The following is a 13,729-nucleotide window of genomic DNA, read 5'->3' on the forward strand; positions in this document are numbered from 1 at the left end:
AAGTGCAGCAAAGTAAAATAAATAACAGAGGCTGAAGGAAGAAACAAACCTGGAAAAGTTACTCAGATGTTTAACCTTCACCAGCTACCAACAATAAAGGTTTGCAGCAGCAAGAGTTCAACTACTACCTTTCAGAGCAATATTGCCAGTGATGCCAGTCACTGTTATTACAAAAGGTCCTCTCACGTTAAGGATGATATTAGTATTATGGAAGTAAAAAGTTCAGTCATAGCAAGTATGAAAAGAACTGGATAGGAATATGCAAAATATACAACTTTTATTGCAGAAGATGGTTATACCACCAAATTGCTATAAAATAACTGTTTCCTGGTTGTCTGTCACTGTTAGATACATAAAGATTTAATTAATTTTCTGAAATGAACAAAAATCCTTAACACAAGTGGAGTGGTTGGCTTATATAGGGTGGAGGGCTTGGGGTGCGAAGAGAGAAAGGTTGAAATTAGACACATGTAGACAACATCCTCATATATAATCAGACCAAGGATCTGCATCTTTCCCTATACACAAAGCATGGTCTGGATCCAGTGCAGATTCAGAGACTTAAAACACAAAGAGCAATTAATGTTCCAGATTCAGTTTTCAGAAAACTCATACGATAGCAAAAGGAAGTTCCCCAGCACTTCTCCCCACCCCTGCAATTGAGCGCCCAAGTCAACAAACACAGATTGTGGCAAACTCAAATATTCAAGGAGAAATAAAACTGATAGTGCCAAGTCTATTGGGAAGAAAATATTAAAAGATTCTTTTGTGTGCATTTCTCTCAAGAAAATGGATTTCACATGAAGGAAAACAAACAGTGAAATTTATTGGAAAGAAAAAAAATTAAGATTGAAAGTGAAAAGTACAAACTATTTAAGAATCAATTTTTAAGGAAAAAGGTCATGATTCTGTAATCAAGAAAGGGAAAAACTGGGTAAAAGCTAACTTTAACTCTGCAATCTAGTAAAAGCAACCATTGATCTAAAAATTTATGATGTAGATTGATTTGGGTGTACTAAGATACTACACAAAAAATATGTAAAAAGCTAAGAACAATAAATTGAAAAGAAAGGAAACCCTAGGAAAATGATTTAGTAGAATTATTATGTGATAATTGTCAAATTACAATAATGAAAACAGAATGGTCAATAAGTATTTTTAGTCTGTATTTTGCAGGAAACAGAAGATTCATATCCCATGAGAATAATGACCTACCCTCTCTTCAATAATTGATGTGAAATCAGAGATAAACATTTTCAGATGCAGGTCATGCTAATTCAACATAAAAGAAAACAGTGAAGTGATCTTTGGTCTTATTGTTCTTTTCAAAATAAACTTTTAAAGTTACAAGAGTTCATGAAAAATGAAAGACTGCCAATGCTTTGTTAATGTTCAGAAGGAAAAAGGGGAAGACCCAGATGATCATAGGCTAACAAGTGGACAATGAACTTGGCAAGGAGAACAACAGAACTGCTGTTGGAATCATTTAAGAAGAAATACATTTTAAGAAATTAAATTAATCCAGTCACTGTAGGTTTTGCCCAATCTAATTTCCTCCTTTGATGGTTACTCGCTGTTCTGTGGCTCCACAAACAGCCTTGGCAGCAACATGAGATCCTACACTGTACCACTCCTTCACAAATGACCAAGAAGAGCCAAGCATGATTTCTAGGATTGCTTCTAGGTATCGCCTGCTATGGGCTTCTCCAGGAAGAGCAGAAAGATATTGGTGGCCTGTCCCTGCAGCTCCTCCTGAAGTCCCATCATGAAATATCATATCAACAAGCTCCACTATCTTCTGTCAGCCGATGCTTGTCACACAGAGCACCCATGTTCCCATACTGGAGATGGTCTTGGGATATTTGTCACCCGCATACCTCTGCTATCTCCAGATTAAGGCTTTTCTGAATATTATATGTTAGCCCAGAGAAGTTATTGAGCTTACTCAGCTACTCATTTGGTAAGCTGTTTATGAGATTCAACTGTATCATGGAATATCATCACCTCAAGTATAATCCAGAAAGTTAACCCTGTATATCCCAACTATGGTTAACCACATCTTTAACACTCTATTTTATGTAGCAATGGAGCTTTTCTCTTTTGGTAGATAGGGCATGTAGTGTACTACTAGTATACACTCACATTAACAGCCATGCAAATGCTATGTGGTCTTTTATCATTTCAGTAATCAGTTTAAATTTAAATTTTGTTGTTACATCTTCCGCCCCCCCCCCCCCAAAAAAAAAAGATAATGGGAATAGGTTTAGACAAACATTGAAATCATAAACAGTTCAAACCTTTTGCAACCTGTTTTCCTGTACTAATCAAATTTGGCAAAAAGGATTCGCTTGAGCTGGTTTTCTGTGGAGGGGGGGAGCATAAGCTAGCTAATATTTTGGCTTTTTTTTAAAAAAAAAAAAAAAAGTAAGAAAAACTGCAAAAACAAAAACGTCAAAAACTGATATAAGTAATCATGATAATAAAAAAGTACATAAAGGAAGGAGATACTAAACCTGATGGGCCACATTTTCAAAGCCAGCCTTGAATTTCCCTCCTATCATAGAATGGTAAGGTTGGAAGGGACCTCTGGAGATCAGCTAGTCCAACCCTCAGCATAGCCCATGTGGGGATTGAACCTACAACCTTAGCATTAGCAATGCCACACTCTAACCAGCTGAGCTAAACCTTCCCCCTCCTATGAACATGTGTTGGTCCTCAGGCAAAATAGTTTGCTTGCAATAGATGTCCTTTTCCATTGAAGTTTTGTGTATACAGAAAACTCAGAAGCAGTATGCACACCAAGACAAGCATACGATGTTAACATACTAAATGTCAACATGTTAAATGCAATTTTGCTCCTATCAGATCTAGAGGTATGAGTGTTACTTACAAACACGCATCATTGCACTGCTAAATTTTCCTAACTGCACTCTTGGCACCGCAGCCAACCTGCGCACCCAGTATCCAAGCAGCCCTGCCATGAGCGCAACCACACAAGGGCATCCCGAAGAGAGCTGCAACAACTCATGCAAGGCATTGCCATTTCCGAGGCAGTGGGAATCTGTCACAGCCCTAACTGCTGCTCCAAGTGGTATCACTGTAGGTAATCTTCCACGCCATGATATCCACTCCGAGCCAGCTGGCAGCACCCTGCAGCTCTGTGCCGTAAGGGCACGCAGAAGTAGACAAGTTCAGCAAGTACAGCCAGTGTGCACGCAAGGCAGGACTGAAGCAGTGCATTCAGTCAGACATCCACTGCAGGAGGAAGGAACTGGTAGATCATATGAGAGCACAGACTAACAGGGAACCAAAGGAAGGTGCAAATTGCCATAGTCTGCCGTCAAGATACGTACACAGACGAAGTGTACACACATTCAGTCAAAGACTTAATTAAACAGGTGCTCTGACGATACCTTTCTTTTGATATGATTTCTGAAGATGACTTGCACTGAAGTTAACAGTGCACTCCGCCAAAACAGGGACATCCCATTTACCCCTGCCATAATCCTTCTCCTCTGCCAGCCATGTACTCAGTCCCATCACACTGAGTCAGCTCTGAAGTTTCTCTGATCGTGCATCATGCTAGTTCTACTAACTAAAATACTAAAATAATAACAACTCAGCAAAAGAGAGTGAGTAATTTTGAGTTGATCAGGCTTCCTTTGTGATCAGATGGCACAAAGGAGGGGAAATTGCATAGTAGGGGAAGGAAAAAAACAGAAGAGGTACAAAGTGTTAGCATTTAAAAGTATTTAGAAACTTATTAGCAGGTAGGAAAGGGAGGCAGAAGTGGGAGAAAAATACTCCTTTTTCAGGAGCAGTAAAGTGGTAATCTCTCTTAGATTTAATAAGAAACTATATCTTAGATGAGATCCAGTCAATTAGTGGAAGGATAGACATCGATTATGTTGAAGCAAGTGTGAAATGGGTGATAAAACTCGGATGGATATTCAAAGTATATACCAACTAATTTGTGTCACCTGTGCATTCTCCCAACAGGCAGTGCTCAGAGCACCTCATTAACAAGCAGCTCCGATTCTCCTGCTATGAAAAGACACAGGTGAGAAGCAAACCTGTACAGTTATTTATTCCTTTATTAAAGAGATTCTTACACAACTGTTAATGAATCCTTCAATTTGTCTTTCCATTATTATGGCAAGTTGTGGTAATGGTTCAAATAAACATTCCCAAACACACACCTAATTAAGTGAAAAGGCATAGTCCTTTATCAGGAAGAGAACGAGTTCCTCAGGCAATAAGCCACCTCAAAGCAAGTTATAATCCTCAAAGCAAGTTTAATTAACTTGCAGAAGAATTTACAAGAGAAAAACATTGTTATTAGGATGCTCTGTGTAAAAAACTAATGTAAGATATCCCTAGATATACAATATTCAGTTAGAAACTGTTGAACTATAGATTTAAGACCCATTTCTGATAAGAAACTATATATTTTGAAAGCCAAAATTAAATTTTAATAACTAAATTACCACAGTTTAAGACCAAATTCCAGCTAGACTCCTACCAGTTCATACTTTCAAGCAAAAGAGGCGGGGGGGGGGGGGGGGACTACTTCCTCACCCCTTAAACACACAAGCTGCTTCTGATATAATTCTTGTTCTGAACAGAACCATTAAGAAAAAAAATTAAAAACTCTCATATGCATACAAGAAAATAAAACAGAAGGGATTAAAAGGAAAACTTAACTAATTATTTTGCACTTCCGCAACATTTCTGTCTTGTCCTACTGGGTTTAAGGCCTTCTAACTGACACTTGCTTTACCCAAAATGGCTGGAACTCTTCCTGTACTTTTTGTTTTGATTATAAGAAACAGTTTAAAAGAATTTAGTGCACTGTCAGGGAATAAGAAATGGCAACACACACTTTGCCAAGGCAATTGAGACACTGCTGCCTCCTCCCCCGAACTCATCTTTCCCCATAAACTGACCTTTCAGGAAGGAAAATGAAGAAAACGCTGGAAGAGATACAGCAAAGCACTCCAAAGAGGAAAAAAAAAGGTAAGGTTGCTCTTGGGCAAATCCACAAATTTTCATGCTTGCAGGCATTTCACAATATAGTAATCATTATTATTTTTGATTAGAGGCTAAGTCAGTGAACTAAAAAACCACACAGAAATACTCCTCTGAGTATTTTCAGAATAAGACACATGAACAGCTTCTCATTTTCTTGAGCTTATCTGAGGAACTAATGCCATAAGAGTAATCCTTTGCTGATGCCACTTAATTATAAAAGTAAATTCTGCTTTAATATATGTTTTTATGGGGTGTTTGGGGGGGGAGGGGAATGTGTGTTTTTTTAAGAAAAAGATTAAATTCCCAAAGAGGCTTCAGATGACAAGAGAACTCATTTATTTTATCTGCTAGGTCATATGTGATGTTAAAATAATGCCTAGGGCAAATTTTAAAGATGGGGGTTCATGGGAATAGTTACATTGCTTTATGTCAAAAATAATCAATCTTCTTATATGTACTGTTTCACATCTATGTTGGATTCTCTGTCTACAGTGTCTCTCATGAATCTATTTTAATTTTTTTCATTTTACTTAAATATATAATCTCATATAATTTATCACAGACATACAATGAAAAAGGTTCTTTTTACATTAAATCTAAACCTCATTGATATAATACTGAAAAATCTGTGATAGTCTTCAAATGCAAGTTTTAAAGCCCAGCAACCATAATAAAAATTGTTCCTGCTCCCCCCAGTTCAGCTTCATAAATTGGATCAGAATCTTCACTTTTATTTGATTAAATGGCACAAAATACATAGTCAAAATTGAGCAAGATAAATTTCTCCCTCTACCTTTCCCCTCATCTGTCTCCAAGCCCTCCTCCTTGCCTCCTTCCCTCCACTCACACTTATCAAAGCTTTCCAAATTAGATTTTCTATAAGACCATTTGTGGAAAAATATCCCAAGAAATCAGTCACCTGCTATGGAGTTATGGAGATCCAAGCTAACTCATCAGTCATTTTAGAAGATGCTCCTCTCCCTCTTAAGCCCTTAACAACAGTACATGTAAATTTGGTTTTGCATAGTAGATTGACAGAAGATAAGAGGACACTGGTTTAAAACAAAGTATTACAACACTTGTGTCTCAGCTTCAATGTATGTTATTAAGCAACCCGTCAAGCAGAAGACATTAATGACTGTCAAGTGAATCTTTAATCCAAGGACAAGTGGAAACTTGGTTAAGCCTGGAAGTTTTAAGTAACTTTCCTTTTACAATTCAAGGGGAAGGTATAACTGACCATGTTTTGTAGCAATAACCAGAAACTGACGCAGGAAATCAGAAACTACTTGAAGGTATTGGAATTCACCGTTGGAAAAGCATGCAAGCTTGACCTAAGAGATACGGCTCTGCCATAGCTGACTTACAGGACTTTTTGAAACAACAAAATTGGCTGTAGTTACTTGGTTTATTGCATTCAGAAAATGCGTCTTTGTGCACACTCTAACAATGAGCCAGGCTGAATCCCTAAAATCAGCAATCTCTCCCCCAAAATGAGAGCACTGAGATGGAAAAGTGGGGTGGAAAGGTTTTCTAAATCTTAGGTAAAACCTCAGAACAAGAGAAACATTAGTGCAAGCATGGATAGGATGAGTAAAGTGAAAATGTGTGTGAGCATTGGACTGCTAAAGGAAAAATTCATCTACAGATGACGTAAAAAACAGAAATAACACTTGAAGATGTCAAACTAATCAACTCAAGACCTATAACAGAATTGAGCATTACTCAAAACGAAGTAAAATATCAAACGGAGACATCTCCCAAATACTGAAATACAACTCATACTCCAGGTAGGAAAAAAAAAAAAAATCTATATTTGCGCAACTACTACAGAACATCCCCAGACATCCAGAAGACCAACTTTTTTCCAGAATTGGATAATGAAGGCTAATCTTCACAATACAGGACTGGAAGGAATCTTTTTGGTTATTGCCTGCTACGGTAAGTAGCACAGCATAGTAACCCTTTCAATATTTAGATATTACTTCCTCAGAAACAGTTCTGTTTTTCTTTTATTTGCACTGGGAAACAGTTCTGAAACTCACTGCTTCTTGAACAAATTACCTATGGCAAACTTGATTTTTTTTTTTTTTTTTTTTTTTGACGACTCTACTGTGTTGCTTATAGAGCTATTTCCTTCCCTAGAGGTACCTCATGATGGATTTACAGATAGTAACTGTGCATATGCTCAGTCATTGCTTTGCTATACTAAAACTCCATTAATTCCTCATTAATTTCTAGTTGCCTAAATAGCCTTTCCCTTTCTAAACTCTTCTCTAAGATGGACAGATTTGGAGGAGGAATTCACTAAACTCCACTACTGAGCTGAGTGAGGACACAGCTCCAAATCTGGCCAGTGAAAATCCTTCCTGCAGTTTAGGAGAACATTACCTTTCTAAAGTAGAAGCTTAGATAGAGAGCATCATGCGCCACTTCTGTTTGGATGCTGGGCAAATAAACCCTAATGGGAGTGCTTCTCTTTGCAGCTGGAGCTCCATGTATAGCATGGAGCTATACATTAATACAAATTTATCTGTGGCTTTGCTGTGTGTCACATTGCTCCTGAATGATGGGTACAGAAGGGTAAAACATTTCAGAAGACTACAATTACCATTCTCACAACTGAACAGGAACTTGTAGCAGGAACAGTAATATCCGGTACAGAAACCAAATGAGTCACATTGTTCTTACTGTATTTGGCCTTTTGGCAAAGACAGAATTGGCAGCTGGTATTTTTTGGTAGTCACTGATTTCTCCTCAAACTGCTCTGAAGCTTAACTCATCGTGATTCAAAGGACTTCATCAAAAGCACAGATTCTAGTGGGCATATTCTTCCTTGAGGTCTCAGGTAAACAGCATGTACGAAAAAAAGGGGAATAAAAACTACCTTTTCAGAGGTTATTGAGATCTACATAGTGTGCATTGATACAGAAATAAAATTTCTGAGACTGAGGAGAGGCTCAGACTCTGACTTAAGCCATCTGTCTTCAGGGAGTAGCACTAAACAGTTCAAGGTCTTATATCTCATTTTATTTGGTGGCTTACAGGAAAGCAAATCAACATGGGCAAACAGTATATCTCTGTTCCAGGGTACCAGACACAAAAATATCCACATACACACCGAACCGCTCATTCACAGATGCAAAACTTAGTGCATTTTCTGACTCTGTATTTTGAACTTCATTTTCAGCTCAGAACCAAAGTAGGAAAGAAAAGTTCACCCCAGTGTTACGTAAATATCAAGTGACTGAGTATTTGTAAATTAGAAAGAAAGGACAGTCAAAATGTAGATTTCTATAATAAAATTAGTTAGTTAAAACCTTTTGCCATACAAAAGGGTTTACTATACTTTATATGCTAAGAGAAGAAAAAAAAATCACGTCTAAGACCTGACACAGCTTCAGTCTTGACAGCTAAGATAATTTCACTATTGGTCACAGTTTGCAAAGTACTTTCTTACTGTATCAAAATTGTGATTATTCACCACTGTCTGCAGTTCTTAACAGATTGTAACCAGGACTGCCCTGACTAATTATTAGGATCATACAAAAAAGAGAGGTATTGAGTAGCCAAATTTGAGTCTATCACAAATTTTATGCTAGAGCAATTTTTGCTATATTGTCATAAAGCATCTGACTTTTTCTTATATACACATCAAAGTCTGAGATTCCAGGATAGTCTTCTTAAAAATGGGAAGAGCAGTACTAAGTTATTAGGCTTCTGGAAACCTGGCAGTCTGTCTTTTAACTTTGGTCAGGACTAAGAGAAACAAATGGACACAATATTCAGTTTAGTGGGTCTGGAGTGCTGGGGAGTCACACCAGAGCAACTTAGTGATACAATTCAGCTCAACACTACTTGTCTACAAAGAACAAAATTCAATCTGACCTAGCACGAGAAGGAAATGTTTTTCTCACCTTGCTCCAGCAATAAGCTCTTTCTGTCCTGGATCAAATGTTAACTGTGAGAAGTCTACAGCATCTTCTGCTCTGAACACACGTAACCAAGGGGCAATTTCTAAAAAGAAAAAAAAAAAAAGAAAAGAAAAAGAAGAATACTTGTTACTGTAAATGTCATAGTTGTAGGACATCAGATACCCATCACATTTGTAGGCACTGTTTTCTCAGTATGGTCTTCAGAGGGAACAGAGGAGACTTTTACTACCCTATCACATAACTGCACTATAATATTTTCAAATAAAGAACAACCATCCAATAAATGATTGAATTAAGTATCAAAATTATGTTCTTTCCTGTAAGTCAGATGTGTTTTTTTTTTTTCCTTAGGTGAGCGAAACAGAGTACAACCACAATTCATTGTTAGATAACCAAATGAAGTCAATGAGGTCAGACTGATTTCCTGTGTATCAGAAGCAGCTGAGGATGTCTTAAAATAATAAAAAGAAAAGAATAGAATTTGACCTGAATTCTATGGAAAATAATAAGGCAAACTAGCATGTTTGACTTTTAAAGAGCTTAAGACACAAGGGAGGTAAAAGGGAAGATGCCTGACAGTCAGAAAAAAGCATTTTTTCCTGCCTTTCTCAGACCAATGTACCATTATGAAAAACAGACAGCAGACATGGGTAACTCGCTGAAATTCAGCAATGACTGTTATTTGTATTCAGAATATGAATCTATTTCTACTTTCAAAGTTCAACACATATAAATAACTGTACCAACCCCTTAAACATTGCCATTATTATTAACTGTTTCTACATCCATATCATTAGCCAGGTACCCAAAGTGTGGTTGTACTAGCACAAATGTTTTTGTTCTGGGAGCACAGAGAGATTTTTTTAGGCAGACCCACAGAGTACAGAAAACTGCTATTTATGAAGTATAATAATATCAATGGTTTAAAAAAAAAAAAAAAAAAAAGAGTTGCACAAAAGCCTCATCCTCTAGCATTTCTCTTCCAATTCTCAGCATACCAAAGCCTGCCTTTACTATTTTTAACGTAGCCAGAAAACAGTATTCCAGAACATATGCAGAAGGTGAAGAGGACAACGTATGTATGATACAACAGTGCTGTCTGCTTAAAGGCAATAGATCTGAAATGGTCAAATATGAGAATCAAAGGTGTGTACTTTGGGACAATCATTTGGTACACACTGTAAACAGCAACCTCTCTGAAAGTGTCACGGCCGTGTAATTTTTGATACTGAAATTGCCAGTTAGAGCTCAGGTTGCCCAACAGGAGCCATTGTAAGTTCTGGTTTTATGCTCACCTGTGTATTTTTCCCATTGCAAATGTCTGGATCGAAATAATCCATGTCTTGTGCTTGTTCCAAGGTGATTTGTTCTTAATTTAAATATTTAGGTTTTAGCACAAACAAGTTATCTGTTTCCAAGGAGAAGGCCCAAGTGAAAAATGCTGTTTTGTGTCAGAAATGTATTCAGCCATTGCCGAAAACCGTTAAATAATGCTGCGCAGAAGCTGCAGCACCATACACTTTGGGAGAACAAATGGACCTTTGCAGTGGAATCACTTCTGTGTTTTTAATGACAGCCTACATGCATCTGGGCGATCACAGGCCTCTAATGTCTGTCTGTATATGTTTAGTAGAGTTTGGTAGCAAATTCAAATTCAGCATTGATTCTGCTAGTCATAAATTCCCCACCATTTCGGAGGGAGGCAGGAAAGCCCCATCAGAGCAAGGTGTGCTCAAGCTGGAGAGCAAGAGGAGCATGAGGACCTGCTGAGAAATCTCTCTGAAATCAGATCCCCTCTCCTTCTCCAAAATGTAAATTATTTTATTCTTCCTTTGTTGCACTCAGTATTGGTCTTGCTTGAAATAAAGAGGGAACAGGGTCAGGGAGAGCAAAGGACAGCAAGAGCAACTGTTATCCTTTGCTGTAAACACCCTAAACCAGCAAATCCTGTGTCTTACAGTGGCTTCACATGCCTCACAGGAGTAACCCCATATGGAATAAAGTCATAATTGTTGTTATATTTCTATAAGGAAAAGCCTTTTCTGTTTCCAGTTACACTACTGAAAATTTAAGTAAATGAATAGAAAATTCTCAGATTTATTACTATCTAAAGAGTAAAATATAGGTGCGGAGCCATAAGTGAAACACAGTCTTTCAGTTTTGATAGGAATTATCTCCTTAGAGTCAGAGATGAATAAGAAGCTATTAAAGGTCTATCAAATATTTTTATTTTGATTTAAAAACTCAAGGTTACATAATGAGCAATAATAGTTTTACTTATTTAACAGTTTTCTGGCAGATGCAACATGACGGGCTTTATAAGATAACACAGCTATAGATTTTCTATACTACAACAGCTCCACCAATAAATGTGTAAGTTAATTTTGCTGCCTGCTGATATATACCCTAATTGTACTCCCCGCCGATCCCAGTGAAGTGTATGACAAACTGCCGTAGTCCCTCCTCTTTCCGACTCCAGCTCTCCTGTTCCGATGTCTCCCTCCCATTTCTCTGCTCCCAGTTAGTGTAACACACTATAATACTCTCTGCTCTTTCACTACCTCTCTCTCTCTCTCTCCTTACTCCTGATAGTGAAAACACTTCATCAGTCTTCACACTTTCAGTCTGGTAGGGGGTTCTGTTCTTTTTTTATTTTTTGCTTTGTTTTTAGGGTTTTTGTTTGTTTTTAAGTTAAGCACACACATTTATTATTTTGCAGATAACAGTCTCAGACTTTAAGCTGTCTGTGCAGAAGTGTATTGTTGCATACGGACAATCATGACAGCAACTGGACTCCAACATATGCTAGGTCCTTTCAACATAACCATAATACGTATCTATTAATTATCAGCAAATAAAGAAAATAATTAATATATGACTGAAATCTCCAGGATTTACAATTCAGTAACATTCCTGAAATAAAATGCAATTTTTCTTATGGAATTAAAAGACCTGGATATTGAGAGAGTCATAGATTCTGAGAAAGCCATGGTTCTCTTTTCACATGTACTTTTGTGAATTACAGTGCATTTTCCCATTTTTCTGGGTGTTTCAGGTCTGGTTGGGTTTTTTATTTTATTTTATTTTTTTAATAGCTTAGGTTTAACAGGAAACAAGAGTTTGCCATGGTTCATAAACCTATGGCAAAGTAAACACACTGAAGCCCACTCCCCTTGCAATAAAGGTCAAGAGAGTCTCCTAAAGAACTGCATAGACAAACAAGGTTAATGATCAAAGCTGGGCTGGACAACATTAGATTCTTGTCCGAATAATGAAAGTCCAGAAATTTGTCTCAATCTTACTTTACAATTAATGTCTACCCAACAGGCCATGGTTTGTTCTGTTCACATTGTCCAGGGACTTGCCGAGGACTACTGACCTGTACATTTCTTTGTAGATGAAACAAAATTGTCTCCAAATTTAGTTTAATCATTCAGCTCTTCAAAGACAAGCAGAGCTACAATAAGCAGTAAAACAAATTGACAAAATACCAATAAGAATAGAGTGGTATGTTTAGAACGGAATTCAGAACTGATCTAACATGGTAAAAAAAACCCAAAATAAACAAATAAAAGATAGGTACAGAGAGCTCCCAGCTGCATTAAAAACTTAACATAGATAATAATAATTTCAGCAGTGTTTATGGTATAGATATAAGGCATCTCACGTCATGATGTTCTTTTGTGTAAATAGTGACCACAAAATTAAGCACATGGGCAATAACATCTTGAAGTAACTGCTAGCAGAAAAACACTACTGTTTAAAACTACTAGATTTGCAATATTAGCAGAAGTCTCTGGGTGGCATCGGTACCACAAATTCACTAATCTTATCAGAAAACTCTTCTAAAACAAAAGCATGCCAAAGGGGTTTTATAATCATATGTACCTAATCTCAGGATGATACAATAATTATAGCCTTCCTAAAGTTGTATAACAGTTTTAGTGTCACTTAGATCTTTTATTCCTGAGATCCTCACGTTACTCATGTACCATCTCCAAAGGCAACAAGATGATGCAGAAGTCTCTGCTGTGATCCACGGTGCTGACCTGGTTACGTCACCCCTGGTACCAGTCTTATTAACCCCAGAGATCCCTATTAAGTTGGCTGTCATGGCTAGCAAGAGACGGTCCACCTGGTCACCCATTCAGTACACCCTATTCAGGGTGTGTTCGCAGCACTTCTCTTGCCAAGGACCCCATGTAGTGCACTTGTCAACTCTCTGCCATGACATTTCTGTATGCCATCTTCCCTAACTATTTTTAAATGCTGATACCGAGGCTGAGAAAAACAAGATGTTCTGAATGATTTCTGTACATTGCTGGTATCACTGAGTGTGATCATTAGTTTTCCTTTTAAGCTTCTCATTATTATCTAAATACTGCCATGAATAAGAAATTCACTGAAAACAACTTCATAAAAATAACCATTGCTCTGTGCTGGAAAAAAAAAAAAAAAAAAAGAGAGAGAGAGAAAGAGAGAGCGCGCGCGAGAGAGAAAGGCAGGCATGCAAGTGCCTCCTTCATCTTTTGCAAACAACTTTTCTCTGTACATTTTCTTTCTTACATTTCCCTTGACCATCATCTTTTCCAGCATATCCACTGTTTGGTATGTCTGGTACATACCTTCAGATGCCAAGGCAAAGGAGGAACAGATCATGGATGTAACACAGAGCTAATAGGCTGTGCTAGCAGAAGGCTCTGACAGACCAAACATCGCACATCAGAAATAGAGTGGATGGAAGATATTTGGAGAAAAGTATA

The 13,729-nt window shown here is 37.5% G+C and overlaps 1 protein-coding gene across 5 annotated transcripts in view; it reads right to left on the reverse strand.

The window, feature by feature from the left end:
- SEMA5A (semaphorin 5A) overlaps positions 1 to 13,729 on the reverse strand; it is a 305,622-nt gene that overhangs the window by 193,027 nt on the left and 98,866 nt on the right. For all 5 annotated transcript variants that reach the window (XM_062569790.1, XM_062569794.1, XM_062569792.1 and 2 more), the window contains exon 4: positions 8,949 to 9,048. In XM_062569790.1, coding sequence (XP_062425774.1) covers positions 8,949 to 9,048 — 100 coding nt within the window. The remainder of the gene's footprint in view (positions 1 to 8,948; positions 9,049 to 13,729) is intronic.

The sequence above is a fragment of the Rhea pennata genome, chromosome 2 (assembly GCF_028389875.1).
Source record: "Rhea pennata isolate bPtePen1 chromosome 2, bPtePen1.pri, whole genome shotgun sequence".
Lineage (NCBI taxonomy): Eukaryota > Metazoa > Chordata > Aves > Rheiformes > Rheidae > Rhea > Rhea pennata.